Below are 16,893 nucleotides of genomic sequence, written 5' to 3'. Positions count from 1 at the left end.
TACAAAACACAGAATTGTGAAAAAAATTGTGCAATGAGATTTTTGTTAAAGAAAAATATATAGTCGACACGTATAATGTCCGAATTAACAGTTTACATTATAGAATATAAACATACATCTGACTATTTAATAAAATATTGATCATGCCAAAATTAAGAAAAAAACCAATAATTTTGAATAACCAATAAAACTTTTATGGTATAATTTTTTTCAGACTTTATAATTTTACTTTTAACATTTTTTTTTTTTTTTTTCGTATTTTTTATGTAACCAAAAATTTATTCTTTTCCAAATGCTCCATTTCATATAAATAACTTCAGTAAAAAAATAATTGCACAAGAATGGTAACTTCCATTTTACCAAGCGTTTGCGTATTATGTGTTTTATGTACAATTGTATATATTTTGTAATTAAACTTGTAAAATAGTTTTTCTCTCTCTTTCTTTTTTTTTCCAAAGAAGAAAAATTGAATGATAAAATTGTCTGCAATTTTTTTATATCTCACGATAATAGGTTTATAAATTTTTAAAAATAAGAATCTTGACTTTAATTTACAGATTAAAGAGATAGATACGCAGTTAATTAAATACATGTTGTTATTTTTTTACTGTGTGTTGATGTAAGTATTATTGTTTCACTAACGCGTAAAAAATTTTATATAAAAGTAGTATAATTAAACCAATAATTTCTCAATTATCGCAAAGTAATATTTTTGCAATACTTTCGATATGTTATTACAATATATTGCTGCAGCTCGCTGGAATTTTGCATTTCAGAACGTTTTCACAAAATTTTATTTTAATTTACAATTTTGCTGTAATGTGACAAAGAAAATTCTTATGCGGGTATCTGTTTTGAGAGAGAGAGAAATATTATAAACAACATCACAAAAAGATCACAACAACTTAGAAATGGATTTAAAATAGTATATGAAAATAAATTTCTCAAATTATAAATATACATATATACACATGGATGAACTATAAAAAAAAATTATCTATGATAGTGTGAAAACAATATTTATATATATTTACATATTTTTATATAAACTTGCAATAAATGAAAGAGCTATAAAAATAATATATTACAGTATAACTTTTTAATATGAAAAACATATTATATATATATATATATATATATATATATATATATATACAGCTGAAGGGAATGAATATTGAACGATGAAAATAATTGTTAAAACTCATAGTTTTAGTGTTAAATTTGAAACTAAAATTATTTTGTCTCTGCCGAAACACATCTATATTTGTAGACATTTTTATGATCAAGGAAAAAGAGAGACATATTTGAACGCTAGAGCAGATAATTTAAATATCATACGTGAAAAAAGTGGCATTTTTGTATTTTTGAAAAATGTAAAGAGCACCAACAGCTTTCTATTTTGTGGAATACAATTTACTATTTAAATATGTTATTCAAATATATATTTCTCTTTTCCTTATATATTGTATAATGCACATCTGTCGTATTTAGAAATCAAAGCAATGATTTACAGTAAATTGGATACACCGGCGTACACGAATTAACACAAAAGCATACATATAAAGATATCGAGCACAATTTATCACATAGTTGGCAGAATGTTTATCAAAAATTTTATTAATATTAAGACGCTTATAATAGTATGTTTTTGCAGTTAAATAGATTTGTGTGCAGCAGCAGCAACCTCTAATAATCGCACTAGAGCATGTAGTATCATCACCAGCGGTATCGATATCGTTATCGGATACACAGGAGCGAGCGAACCTCGTCGAGATATCACCCACGTGAAAGATCAACACCACTGAATGTCTAATTGCCACGCTTGCCGATAATAGCCACAAGAGAACAAGATGACAGAAGGTTCTCTTCGCGCGTACCTCTCTCGCTCGAAAAGCGTGCAGGAATCTTAGCAAGAGCTTGATGCCCGCAAACTCGTGGGATTTGCGTCGTGGAATTCGAATTTGTACGCTTGGTGGCGGATGCGTGACAGCCGTGACGCAGATTCGAAAAGTACCGTCGGCCGCTGAGCCTCGACGAGGATTTCGGCGCCGGTGCCGGCGAGGAATATTTTTCCATCATTAGTTTTTTCCCCGCCCCTTCGTCTCCAGCTCCGCCTGATGGGTGGTTCCTCACAGCCGCTACGATCTCGGCAGACGCAGCCACGCGATTACTCCGATAGGTAGATACGCGCCGACGCGTTCCACGCCGGCACCAACGACATCACGGCTAACATAGTGGGCTTGTTTCGTCGTGGATTAAAACGGTAACCTGCGCGATCCAATGAGCGAAGCGACTGCGCGTCCGCACCATCCGATTGGCGGCGCTCGTCCAATGGCCGTACGATGGGTCTCCCAGTATCTACTTCCCCCGAATCGCGGTCTCTCCGTGCCTCTCCACGGCGTATGGAAACCCTTCTCTCACACGCAAAAGGGGACATCTCATCACGACTCTTGGTAGCAGGCACTTCTCCGTAGTGGGCACTCCACTCATCGGTGTCGTCGTACGGGTTCTCCGCGAGAGGCTGCGGGGCCTGTGTGCCCGGGCGGGCGAGCGAGTGAGCGAACGAGCGAGCGAGCGCGAGCGGGCGAGCGCTGGTCGAGTGGGTCTAAGCGGCCGTGAGGACCTCTCCAGGAGTACCCGACAGAAGTCCTCTCCATTCATTCATCCATCCATCCAGGCAAGCCAGCCAAGCCAAGCCAAGCCAGGCAAGGCAGCCACCCAGCCAGCCAGCCAGCCAGCCAGCCAGCCAGCCAGCCAGCCAGCCAGCCAGCCAGCCAGCCAGCCATCCATCCATCCATCCATCCATAGAGCAGGCTCTTCTCCTACGGAGAGAGTGTATCCTCGACGAAGGTGGAGGCGAAGCGTAGAGTGGTACATCTACCATCGTCTCTCTATCGGCGGAATCCAAGGACTCAAAGACCCCCGTGTGATTTCAGTCGGCCGCCGGCCGGCTCTGGCCGGCCACTATCCTCGACCACGTGTGTGTAAGGTCGCTGTGTAAGGTCGACAGCTCTTTCGACCACGTTCGCGCGTGCCACCAAGATTTTCGAAAGGCAACAACGATACACGTCGATCACGCTCCTTCGTCTCAACGGTATCGAGAGATTTAACAATATATCTCGAGAGCCATCCGAGTCGGCCGCCGGCCGACTGCGCCATCGATTTTTCTATTCGATGATGGTCGCTGTTTATACATCGTACGGTTGAAGCGATCCTTCGTCCTCGATGCCCTTGCAGCTTGCAAGGGTTGTTTCTAGAAAAAGGGAGCACCGAGAGAGAAGGAGACGACGCGAATAGTGATAAATACGTGAATAAAGCTGTATCATATACATGAATTGATGTGAAAAAAAACGCGCAGTGAAAAAAGATGAACATGTTAAGTTTGATAACCGCTGAGAAGAAACATCCATGATATTTCATAGATCGAGTACTTTTAGTGAAATAATTGTGCTTGCGTGTACAAATTTCTGCTCTCGCGAGCTATGCGCGCCTTTAAACGCAATCGGGATCACAGAACGAGACCAGGATCGCTGGATCGCGGTGGATAATTGCGAGTTTTATATCAGTTTCGGGGGAGGTAAAAGGTTCCGGTGTTGGTGAAAAAGAAAAAAAAAAACCGGTATCTTATCGTGCGCGTTCGCGTGAAGATTTGTCGCTCGATAAACGAGCGACTGATGTTGTGTCATTGTGTGATTAACTAAATCAATCGGTCGGATTTTGAGCGATTTCGATCGTTCGCGCGAACGGACTATCTGAAAAATTGCACGAGAAGCGAGGATCAAACGTTTGCGCAAGAAGATCCGAAATCAATCGAGGAAGCCACGTTGGCCGGCGATCGCGAGCGAGAGAAAGAACCAATTAGCGTCGTAATGTCGCGCCGTTGTTACGTCTAGCGCCGGCCTCATCATTCCGCGAAGCGCGAGCTTCAAGTACTTCGACGGCGTCGGGCTCGCCGAGATGAGCGGCGGCAGCGGCGGCGGCGGCGGTGGCGGTGGCGGTGGCAATCAAGGCGGCAACGCTAACGCTACGACCTATCATCAGCACCAGCAGCAACAGCAGCAGCAACAACAACAGCAGCAGCAACAACAACAGCAACAGCAGTCGCACCTGGAGCAGGCTGGTCTGCTGTCCGATCTCAATGGCATCGATCTGGCGATGAGCCTGTCGCCCAAACAGCATTCATCCCACGTGCAAACAGCCGGTGGTGCTCACACGACGCCGTTCAGCGTTACCGATATCTTGTCGCCGATCGAGGAGTCTTACCGGAAGCTCGAACTAGCCGCCGCCGCCGCTGCCGTCGGTGTCGGCGTTGTCACGCATTCCCAGGCCTCGCCCTACGGGAACGCTTGCGGTGCACGGGTGGGCGGCAACACCGGTAGCTCGAGCGCGAGCAGCGGCAGCCCGCCGTTGCACGGCGGCTCGACGCCCGGCGGCAGCACCCCCGGACCGGTTTCCTCCGTTGCCAACGGGGCCGTCCCCGGTGGCGGCGGTAGTGCCGGCGGCGGCATGAGCATGGGTAATCCTTACGCCACTATGCAGCTTACGTCGCAATACCAGTACTGTACCGCGGAATTGTCGCCGTACCATCACGCCGGGCCCGGCGTCGGCGCCACGGCCACGGCTACGGACCCCATGCGGTCCCACGCGGTATCGTCGCATCACCATCCTTGGTACGCACCGGCGCCACCGGCCACCAACGATCCGCGCTTCGCCAGTGAGTAGATTTTTTTTTTTTTTTTATTCTCAACAATTTGCAAGAATTATTATGATTTATATATAAGAAATATTTTTCTCTCAAGAGATTTACATTTATAAAAAAGGATTTTTATATGTTGGAAAATGTCGGAGAAAATAGCTCAATTAAGATAATCTTCATACATATATAATATGAAAGATTCGTAAATAAGAAACGAGTACCTTTTGGTCTCTTTACTTGTGAGAAAAGGAGTAACGAAATGTCGAGTCGTATATCTGACGCGAATAGAAAATCTGAGAAAATTCTCGAGACAAAAAAATTGAACATATATATGTATAGGTAATCTTCGAAATTTTCATTAACAAGAAAGTTATAGCTATTGTGAAGTATATGATACGCGCATCGGAAAATGTGTTTTAAAAATTAAAACATTTTTCGAGAATCGCAGCAAAATTATATATTGAAAATTTAAGATGATTTCCACAAAGAAAAGATTCATAAATAAGAAATTAAAGAAAATAATTTATAAAAGCGAAAGAGAGAGAGAGAGAGAGAAACGTGTCATATATATTGATATAGAATGAGAAACAGGAAGGCATTAATAAGAACGAATTATCGCTTAATAAACAGTTGTCTCTTTCAATATATTGTACTTCACTTAATAAACTTTACAAACTAATTAAAAAGAGATTTACTCTTATTAAAATATGTCTTATTAAATGGCTTTACAAGTTTTTTTTTTTTTAATATATTATTGTTTGATATAAAAAAAAAATAGCTATTCCAATCGTAACGAATAAACATAAGGGATAATTTTTATTAGAAATTCGAAGAGCGTTTCTAGAATTAGTTGTCGAAACATTATGGATATAAAAGAGAAATGTCATATCGGTATGTTTTGACAATCTTTACACACAACGTATTAATTTGTAAAGAAATATATTTGCAGAGAAATTGTTTATAAAATGTTTCTTTCATGACAATTACACATAAATTGAATATAGAATTTCTATCGTCCAACTATTTGAGGAGAGCACGAGACACTCGATCCTTCCGGGTAATTGAAACATGAAACATTGAAACTGTGTTTTAAAATATTTTAAAAAAGAACAGATATTTGTGTGTAACGAAAGAAAAACGATGATAATAATTTAATTGTTTTCTTCGCATCTTCCATTTTATTAAAATCAAGTCAGATATAACGTTACGATCCGATATAAGTTTATACATGAGCATTTTCTTTGCAATTCGCATAATAATTTCAAGAATATATTATTTTTATTTCGCGAGGTGTAAATAATTTATATTAGATTTATACTACAAGATATTTTTTTAGGAAATTAAACACTCTTTATTTAATGATTTTATCGATAGGTAAACGGAATAGGATACAGAGATTTTTTTTTTTAAATTACTCTAGAGAACAAATGCAGTTGTAATTATTTTTCTTACCTGAGGAATCGATGTGTCTCTAAACGATTATATTATATAATTAATGCGAATGAGAGATATATATATATATTTTTTAAATATACTTAATATATTTGTCATTAAATTTATTTGTACAATACATACGTAGACACTCTCTGTATACGTAACGGAGTAATTTATTTATTTTATCTTTCACACATATACAATGCTTTTTAGCTTTGAACCGTACGCTAAATTTTCACGAAAAGCTTTCGCAGAATTAAGAATTCAATGTCGATATGACTCTGTTATCTTCGTCTATTCGTTTAAACGGCTTTATGATTTTTAATGGAGGGAATATTTTATCAGGTACATTTACACACATGCACATTTACATGTCGGACGAGCACAAAAAGCCTTCCTCGTACCTCGTCTACATATCGATTAATTCAGTGGCTGCTTCGACGGATTACGGACAGTTGGTCTGTCCGCTAAACGTTACCGAGTTATCGAATGCAAACAGTCGTTCCGTCAGTCTGTTAAATGAGCTTCGAGGGGTCTGTATTTATCGGAGAGGCACGCGGCGTAATTTCATAGAATACGTCTGTCCGACGATCGTTAGCATGAAAATCGGCATCGCGTCAACGACCTACACCTGTTATTTAATCGCCGATGGAAAAATTGACGAGTGAAATCTTTAGGAATCAGGCGCGCGAGTCAAATCGTTATCGGATATATGTATATTCAACGAATTAATCTTATATCTTGCACTTTGTGTAGAAATGCCGGAAGCAGTGCATTGTATAATATATATATATATATATATGTTGTACTCTCGGATGAAAAACCTATCTCGCACAACCGGCTATTCCTTCCGCCTCTTAAGAGTCACGTCCGTCAGCTTTTATCGGCGCTTGTAAGCGACAGGATCATGGATATCTTAGCTCCATTTAGGGATCGATGAGAGTGTCGGTTTCGCCTTACAAAGCTGACGAAAAGGCGCCTTCGTTAATTGGTAAGGAGAGACGCATCTCTCTCAGTTGACGATCGTCTCTGTAAGTGCTGTACGAAAGGAGATTACATTTTATTTTTATCATAAATTTTTTTTAAAGCGTATGTTTCTTGATCGATATTTTAGAGATAGTTTTTTTTTTTTTTAATGAGTAAATAGATATTATAATTTACGTGTTAATATTTTCTTCGATAAGGTATCTCATACTTATATTTTGACAAAGAAGAGATATTTTAAAGCGATCCCTGTGCGTGCCGTACACAAGTATCCTTTCGAGTTCAATTATCCGTAAAGTAAAGAGAAACAGAGATGGGAGGGGGAGGAGAGCAGTTGAATTTGCAGTCACGACGATACTCTTTAAATGGGACAATTTGATAAAAGGATCGACTCGCGTAAGAGCGTCGTCTTCGCGAGAAAATGTGTCGAAGCTTTCGACACTTTCGGGGAACATCCATTTGGATGTCCAGAACCGGGAGTTTCGCGTTTCAGTGTCCACATAGAAAGGAACGCGCGCATACCATCGTCGGCCGACAATAATGCGCCGCATCTTTCGTAGGACTTGTGTCAATAGGCGTTCGTCCCGAGTGGATTTTCGTCCGTCGCACGCGCCACTCTCGATGAAGGCGATCTCCGTATATATGGTACATAATACGTATATATCGATCGAGAATTCGAGAAAGCGCGATGAAGGCACCACTGGACGGACGCGCGGAGGATTTTAGTTAAACAAATATAAGCGGGACTACCGGTCCTCTCTCTCTCTCTCGAGTTTAAAGGCCCGGGAGACGCGGATACGCCGTTCGAATTCGATTTCGCGGGACTTGTATCTCTCGTCTCCCTCCTTCATCCCCCTACCCCTCGCAAGATAAATACAGATCGCGGGAAAAACCCTCCTCAAACGAATCGCTCTCCCCGTATTTCGATCAAGTTTATCGTTTTTCAAATTCCAAGTCGACGGTGCAATTATAAAATGACAAGAGTCCATAACTGAAAACGGAAAGTATAATATGGAGATTTATTGAAAAATAACTTGACGATATATTAAATCATCGAATATCTTATAACATGAAAAAATGAATAAATCTTAGTTTTTTTTTAATTTTAATTATACTTGCGCGATTTATTAATAGTCATTAATTTTTATATAATCCGTGTATTAAAAATCATATATAGGTGTATTTATATCATGAATCAATCACGAAGAAAATTGTATAGTACAAATTACACGAAGAATACACATTCTCTTTTACAACATTTATTAAAGTAAAGCTGTAAATTAAGCTTGTAAATATAACATTAGCATTAGAATTTATTGCTATAAAAATTCTAATCTAATATCGTTAAAGATTGTAAATTTAATGATTATTAATTCGTTTTATGCATCAAAATATTTGAATAATTACAATACCTCTTTCTAAAATACGGTATATATATATATATATATATAATATTATTGAATAAAAATATCGTGTTTTTTTTCTTAATTTTAATTATACTTGTGCGATTTATTAATAGTCATTAATTTTTATATAATCCGTGTATTAAAAATCATATATAGGTGTATTTATATGCATGAATCAATCACGGAGAAAATTGTACAGTACAAATTACACGAAGAATACACATTCTCTTTTACAACATTTATTAAAGTAAAGCTGTAAATTAAGCTTGTAAATATAACATTAGCATTAGAATTTATTGCTATAAAAATTCTAATCTAATATCGTTAAAGATTGTAAATTTAATGATTATTAATTCGTTTTATGCATCAAAATATTTGAATAATTACAATACCTCTTTCTAAAATACGGTATATATATATATATATAATATTATTGAATAAAAATATCGTGTTTTTTTTTAATTTTAATTATACTTGCGCGATTTATTAATAGTCATTAATTTTTATATAATCCGTGTATTAAAAATCATATATAGGTGTATTTATATGCATGAATCAATCACGGAGAAAATTGTACAGTACAAATTACACGAAGAATACACATTCTCTTTTACAACATTTATTAAAGTAAAGCTGTAAATTAAGCTTGTAAATATAACATTAGCATTAGAATTTATTGCTATAAAAATTCTAATCTAATATCGTTAAAGATTGTAAATTTAATGATTATTAATTCGTTTTATGCATGAAAATATTTGAATAATTACAATACCTCTTTCCAAAATACGGTATATATATATATATAATATTATTGAATAAAAATATCGTGTTTTTTTTTTTTTATGTATGTGTTCGATTAGAAAAATTATATTGTAATTTTTACTAACAATATTCTCTCCAATCTCCTTGAGAGATGTAACATTTTGTTGTTACTACGCAGTTTGACGTCTTTCGATGATACATTGTACCGATCAAACGTAATTTGCATTTCAACGACTATTCTATTAAAGCTTCTGATCTCATGTTCGTGTCACGTTATTTAGTACGTCATTAAAGTTCTTTTTACGCTTTTTTTTATAAATCGCACTTTATCCGCGTTAACAACAATATGATTCTCTTTATTATCCTTTATCTGTGTGCGTATTCTGTATGAAATTTCATTTCTAACGTATCGTGCAATTACGTGAATAGGATTCTGTTACGGATTTCATCGCAAATTATACATCATGTAATACGCTTAGACGATTTTACATGAGCTATACGACAATGAGTGGAGTTAAACTTAACTAATATATCAGAATTATATAATAATTATAATGTTAATACATGAAATTAAATTAATTACGCGCAATTAAACGAGATAGCTCTTGTCTCGTGGGATTGGACACGTTTCACGCTGTTGGAGCGAGAAATCTTCGGCTTTTGTCACCTAATTGGAAGCTGAACGAGCCGAAGAGTGCGGCGCTTTCCTCCGTCTCTCACCTCATGGTTGCCATGCCACATAATTACGTTTCGAAACGATGCGATGCGGCTGTTGGAGGCTGTTGAGGGTAGAGCGCGACGCCGGTGGTCAGGTAGACGTTGGAGAAACGTCAATTTATTTAACGAGTTGCCTGCACGCGCCTTGTTCGCCCATCTCTCACATCGGGATCTCTGCTTTGGTGTATTGGCAAAAGTTACGAATCGAAACATCCCGTCCATCCGTATCCATTGTTCTCCGTGATCGCTGACAAGCGGGATCCCTAAAAGGGATCTCGTACATCACGCGAGAACATGATAATTTACGTCGTCGGTATGATTTACGAGAAATTTCCAGCGGCGCTCTAATCATTAACGCCAAGTAATAATAGCATCTCAATCTTCGCGCTTCTCGAATCATATGTAAATTTAAAATAAAATAATTTATGAATAAATGAGAAAAAAATGCTTTAGGAGAAACAAGGATCTTTAGAAAGGATTGCTGCATCGTTAAGAGATCGTATTCCGCACGCTCAAGTTTGTTAAAAAATTTTAGATGGGATAATCAAGAGGGTATCTACTTTCTTGAAAAAAAAACATGGAAAATTTCATATTCCCTGGCATTTATTTTCTATTTGGAAAGGTCGAGGAATCTCGTGGAATTTTATTATGGAACTCGAGTAAAAATATTCATTCTTTATCATAATTTTGCTCTTATATATTAAAACAATCAGCATAATTCGCCGATAAGAGCCAAATTGTGAAAATTATATGTTTAAAATATATTATAAAAATATCTCTGTTTATATATGTATATTTAATGTTTTAACAAAATATTGAATATATACAATACATATTCTTTATTGTAATTTTTAGTGATAAAAAATGAAGATGTAAGCGAAAACTGTCTTTTTTTTCTGTTTTTTTCCAGTATATTTGCAAATCTAGCACTTGAATGGCTCTTTGTTATTTCTTCGTATGAAAAGTATTAGAAAACGCATAATACACAATAAAAAAAACTTGCATTAAAAAATCTTTAAAATATTCTCTTTATCTGGAATTGAATAAATACCTGATGAAATTTAATGCCAGTTTTGATTAAATTAAATGCAGAACGAGATGTTCCGTGACTGGGCGCTGGAAGAGACGGAGGTGATCGTCGAGTGCTCGAATACGCGGCTATCGAATATAGGCTATCGCGTACAACTCGCACCGGATATCCGCGTAATGATAGAGGAGGAGGGGTATCCCGACAGAAAAAAAAAAAAAAAAAAAAAAAGAATCCACTGGTTTCTTTTTTTTTCTTTTTTTTCGCGAGCAATAATATAGTATTGCTTTCGTTTATACGCTCTTCTGGGCTCTAGGATTTCTCCCGGACGGGCGCGCCAGCCGAAAGCGGAGGTAAACAAATTTGACGGTGTTTGTTCCTGCGTTCAAGTGGTATTTCTTTCTCGCCCCCCCCCCCCCCCGTCGGCTCAACTGACGGCTCGGTGAATACGGTTCGTTCTCGTGGGCATAATAATTCGGGACTTCATCCCGGGACCTCCCGTGCACCGTGGTGACGTAGCACTTTGCAGCGTCTAAATCGTTCCCTTTGTCCGCGCGAGGTTCATCTTTGACAGCTCCTCGCCAACTGACAAAGGGGATAGACGAACCCGCTCTCGCTCGCGCGGAGCCCATTGGATGATAGATAGCTTTCGGTAGCTCGGAGAGAATCGCTCGATTTAGTTGCGTATACTCGCGACAAAAATGTAAATGTGTGTTATAATCCGATGCATAATCGAAGTTGTGATGATAAGTCATCGCGTAATAATTTTGAAATTTTGTTACGAATTTTTATACGCCTACCTTCCATACCTATTTCATGCAAATATTACTCCGCGTCGAGAATATGATTCCTTTATTATTGCGTTCACGATCAATTAGGGTTTACTTGTGACGAAAAAAATAACTTTATTACACTTTTCGGTAATGAATAAAAAATTCAATACTTATTTTTCGACTATATTTATTTGCGCGGCATGATTTCCACACAAACAAATGCATATATGAAAAGAGCTTTTTTTTTCAAATTCTTTAGAAAAATTAATAATCTCGATAAAATTGAACGGGGCTCTTATTTCAAACCAGATTATGTGATTCTTATAAATTTCTGCATTCCAAAAACGAATATGATTTGTAGATTAGCGTATTGCGTCAGATTTTAAATTTCTCTGCAATGTTTTTGAAATAATAATTTGAATAATTTTAATAAATTTTTATAATGAAAATATTAAATTTTGAAATTTTATTATCAAATTTATTTTATCGATGCGACATCGTTATTATGTTATTATATTTTAATATATTTCTATATAAAACAAATGTGTTTAACAAACATAAATTTATGTGCATGTATGCTTCCATACATAACTTATAATAACGTCCAAAAAAAGCAACAGAAATTATAACAAAACTCGTTATTTTTTTCCTCGTTAAAAATACTAAATATATTAATATATATATATATTAATAATATTAAATTTAAATGTATTCACAAAGAATAAGAGAGAGAGAGAGAGAGAGAGAAATAAAGCTACAATATTAAAATGATTGATGTTATCGCAAATCTAATAAAGAATTTGACATACATATCTTTAAAGATGTTTGCGAGCGATTTACGTATAAGAAGAAAAAGAACACTCGCAAAGTATCATTCCCGATTTCTTCAATATGTTTTGCAGTCTCGCGACTGATGGGCGCCGCGGCGGCGGGCGCCGGGACCAATATGGCCGGCTGCTCGGTGGGCCAGTCGATGGGCGACGTGACCAAGTCATCGGGGATGGGGGTGGGCGTCGGCGTCGGCGTCGGGGTCGGCGTCGGCGTCGGCATGGGCGTCGGCGCGATGCAGTTCCCCCTCGCGCAGAGACGGAAGAGACGCGTGCTCTTCACCCAGGCCCAGGTTTACGAGCTCGAAAGGCGATTCAAGCAGCAAAAGTACCTCAGCGCACCCGAACGGGAGCATCTGGCGTCTTTAATTCATTTAACGCCTACGCAGGTACGTGTAATTAATATAATAATATATAATAATAATAATAATATACACTAAGAATATATAATATTAATATATTAATTATATATTTTTTTAATTATATATGTCCAATAATTTTTGCATAATTAGTAGTTGAAAATAAAAAAATCTTTTTGGGAATTCAATTTAAAGAATATAAATGTAAACGATAAAGGTATATTTTTTTCATCAACTTTAACCAGACCATTTATTTTAACAAATTTAAAGCTTCATTACGAAGGTATATCGTGAAAAATTGGCATATATATAAAGAGTAACGTATTTCCGTATTTTTTTTTTTTTTTTTTGTTAAGAAAATATTTATACAAGTAATAATCTTAAGATTGATTCATATATATATATACTCTATATTTAGCATGTAAATATAGAGCACAACAATTGGTCGAGTAGTATATACCTCGCATAATTATCTTATTACTTGACAAAGGTCTGCATTATACAATTATCGTTTAGCGGACAAATAGGATGGCTGATTTTAACCAATGCGTTGATTTTCATCGGAGGCAGATAGGTCCGGCCGGCTGGATGCGGCACCGCATCCAATCTGGCAAGAATAAATAATTGTTACGTGGCTCATTGGCCGCATCCTGCACGGTTCGTGCACGGGTCTCCCCTTCGTTCGGTCTATCGTCTCGTCTACCGTTCGTCTCTCCGTCTGCGATTCAATTCCAACTTATATATCAGCCCTTTGAAAACAATAAGCGCCAATGTCCGTCGAATTGTCCGTTTGTCATGGTGTGTAATGTGTGTGGCGCTCCGTCAACGATAATAATATATATATATTGTATATTGCCGATGCAAATCAATTTACATGAAAAATATCTTACACATTCAGTTGACAGGAGGTTTTGACAATTGAGGAGGTTTTTTTTAATAAAAGTAATCTTTAAAAGGGAGGCGTCATATTTATGATGTCACAATCTATATTTATCATATAGAATTAAGCAGCTCTCAATAGTACGATAATATTTGACATATTTCGATATAATTAAAACATAAAAGATTAGGCAAAAGATAAAATATTTATCTTCTTTTCGATATACATTTCTTACATATCCCTTTCGTCTTTATCTTCGCGAATCAATATGTATACTTTATTTGGATTTTATTTTTTATATGCATTATTCTATATGCATTTTATTTTATTATTTTATTTTATTATGTATATCGTGGAGAGTATCTCTTGAATGAACGAAAGTTACTCGAATACGTATATAAATTTAGATACTTGTATAATTTAAGTATCCGAGAAGGAAGGATTTAATCGAGTTCATATAATCAATCTTTAAAGGATAAAGATATCTCGGCAAAAATTCTATTGTCATTAATGTTAATTAGAGATAAATACGTGTATTGTCATTTGACGGGAAACACGAAATTCGGATCGAATGGAGTCTGGCTTTAAAACGGAAACGACGGGCTTCCTTAAACCGGAAGTCGAGCGTCCGCGGGAGCAGCCCTTGGCACTAGCGGCAACGACGAGTCGATTTCTCGAGTCAAGCACGGAAGTCGGCAAAGAGGTCTGATTGCAATCAGCCTGGATTTTCAGAGGCGCGACCGACACGAACGCAGAAACGGTGGTACGCGAATGAATTGCGATAACGAGTTTTGGCGGTCGCGAAAAATACTGAAATCGGAGATATGAGAAAGAGGAGAATCATCGGAGACCAATTCGCGCGCATTTCGTGCAGGAATATACAGATCACATTTTTTTTTTCCCCTCCCAGAACTACATCTCTATTTTGATTTGCAACATATTTTCGCGTTATCAGTAATATCTTTGAAATCTAATAAATTTTGTTATACACCATGTGTGTATATGAAGGAAGGGGGATCGAGCAGCGAGTTTTTAAACAAATATCTGACCTTAAATTGGAAGATACAGGAATCTTGTATGATAAATCGTAAATGATATTTTTCATATAATAGTGGTAATTTCTTTCCACTATATCTTATTCGAAAAGGAAATCTCTCTCTCTCTCTCTCTCTCTCTTTGCGAATGCAACTTCGCGATAAATGGCGACGGGGTACGCGTATATCGGAGCGCGTGACGATGCGTCGCATTTATCTCGTTGTCTCTCTCCTCTTTCTCGCCTCCTCCCTTCCCTCGACACACGGGGTATGCACGCAGATGGGTATGTGTCCCTCCATTTTGCGCTCGCATTGTTACTCCAAGTACCTCGGGACCCCCCGCCCCCCGCTCCCCCCCCCCCTTCGCGCGGCGCGGTGTTACAATGCCTAGCCCACTCCTGGCATTGTTACCGGTATTGTTATTATTATCGCTACTGTTGCGGCCGAGTGGCGAATGGAAAAGCAGCAGAGGGCCGATGTGAGCCAGCTGCTACGTTGAGTGCCGCATTAGAGGCAAATTACACTCCCCCCACCCCCCCCGCTCATACCCCTCTGGTTCGCCTATCGTAGCCTTTTATCCCATCTCTTTTCCGAAAAAGTTACGTTCCGTCGAAACGTTCGCGAAAAGAGTAACGGCAACGTAAATATCGTTATTACATGAAATTTTTTTTTTTTTTTCCAAATATAGTTTCATTTTATTACGCGTTAAATAAGGCAAGACTGTGGCGCTTTAAATATATTTATACAAAATTGCGCGATATGAAAAAAATACACAGCTGCTCGTATGCGCGCTTGAAGTGTTGAACCTTGTTCAGCCGTAGGCCTTGTCAATGGGATATCCGCGCGTATCTCGAGGATACGTCGAATCGCGTGCTTGAAGCGAAGTCGAATAAGAGAAGGAACGAGATGAGGGATGATCTTATAGGGCTTAGCTACGCGAATAATAATCATAATAATGGGTTTGCGTACACCACATCGAACTCCCCCCGGGGGGGAGGGGGGGGGGAGAGTTTCATCCCTCCGACGCTGCTGCGGTCGACAACCCACCCCATGGCGCGCGCATCGGAAGAGGGATTCCCCGCTCCCGTGGAGCAGAGGGGCGAGCTCAATGCCGTGTAAACACGTCGCTACCGCCGTTATCGAGATCTATCGACGAAGAGAGAGAGAGAGAGAGAGAGAGAGAGAGAGAGAGAGAGAGAGAGAGAGAGAGAGAGAGAGAGAGAGAGAGAGAGAGAGAGGGGAGAGAGAAAAAAGGCGATCGACAGCGCGATCTCTGGTCCGCGGGATGTTCGTTTCTATCCCGCCGCGCCCCTCCGCTCCCCCCCCCAAGTCCCCCCCCCCCCTCCCTTGTCCAGTATTCGTCAATTATATTCTTGATACATGTGTGTGCGTTTAAGATTGATTTTCATCTTGTTTAAAAGTTCGCCAGCGACTTTCGCGCGCGTCGACTTTCCCTTAACTCGAAAGTTTCAATCCGAGACGATACTATCTGTCATCGCAACAGGTTTCTTAAATATGTGCGTGCGTGTCTACGTGTATTTTATTCTCACTGGCGTGAGCTCTTCGTTAAGATTGAATCTACTTTGTATCAAGTAAGCACGAGTGGGGGGGAGATTGAAGGACAAGTGGTTTATTATTTGTATTCGAAAACAGAAATTTAGATGACCTTTTTTTTTTTTTTTAATTGTCACGCAGTCTTTGATATATGAAGTAATATCATTATTTCTTATAATAAAATCATAGTTCGTATCGCTATTTATATGTTTACGAAGAGAAGAAATTTCATAAAAATCTAATATATCAATTAGATGTTAGATTGATCCTCCGATATTTTCAAAAATCAAATGTTCATTATTTTTGAAATGTCTAATATATTAGTATTTTTCACAATTCGATAAATTCACTTAATTATTATAAATTTATGTCAATTATATAAAATTCTAATAGATTTTCAATTCAACTAATATTCATCGTAAAAGTGTATAAAGCTTTTA

At 37.9% G+C, this 16,893-nt stretch overlaps 1 protein-coding gene across 1 annotated transcript in view; it reads left to right on the top strand.

The window, feature by feature from the left end:
- Positions 1–1,995: 1,995 nt before the first annotated feature.
- The window catches only part of LOC138942887 (homeobox protein Nkx-2.4), a 37,457-nt gene continuing 22,559 nt past the window's right edge, over positions 1,996–16,893 (top strand). The window contains exons 1-2 of the mRNA XM_070313353.1: positions 1,996–4,714; positions 12,702–13,015. Coding sequence (XP_070169454.1) covers positions 3,958–4,714; positions 12,702–13,015 — 1,071 coding nt within the window. The 5' untranslated portion in view covers positions 1,996–3,957. The remainder of the gene's footprint in view (positions 4,715–12,701; positions 13,016–16,893) is intronic.

Source organism: Polyergus mexicanus, unplaced genomic scaffold (assembly GCF_030449975.1).
Source record: "Polyergus mexicanus isolate NDT 795.1 unplaced genomic scaffold, iyPolMexi1.0 SCAF_24, whole genome shotgun sequence".
NCBI classification, from domain to species: Eukaryota; Metazoa; Arthropoda; class Insecta; order Hymenoptera; family Formicidae; genus Polyergus; species Polyergus mexicanus.
This window is presented reverse-complemented; position numbering and strand designations above follow the sequence as displayed.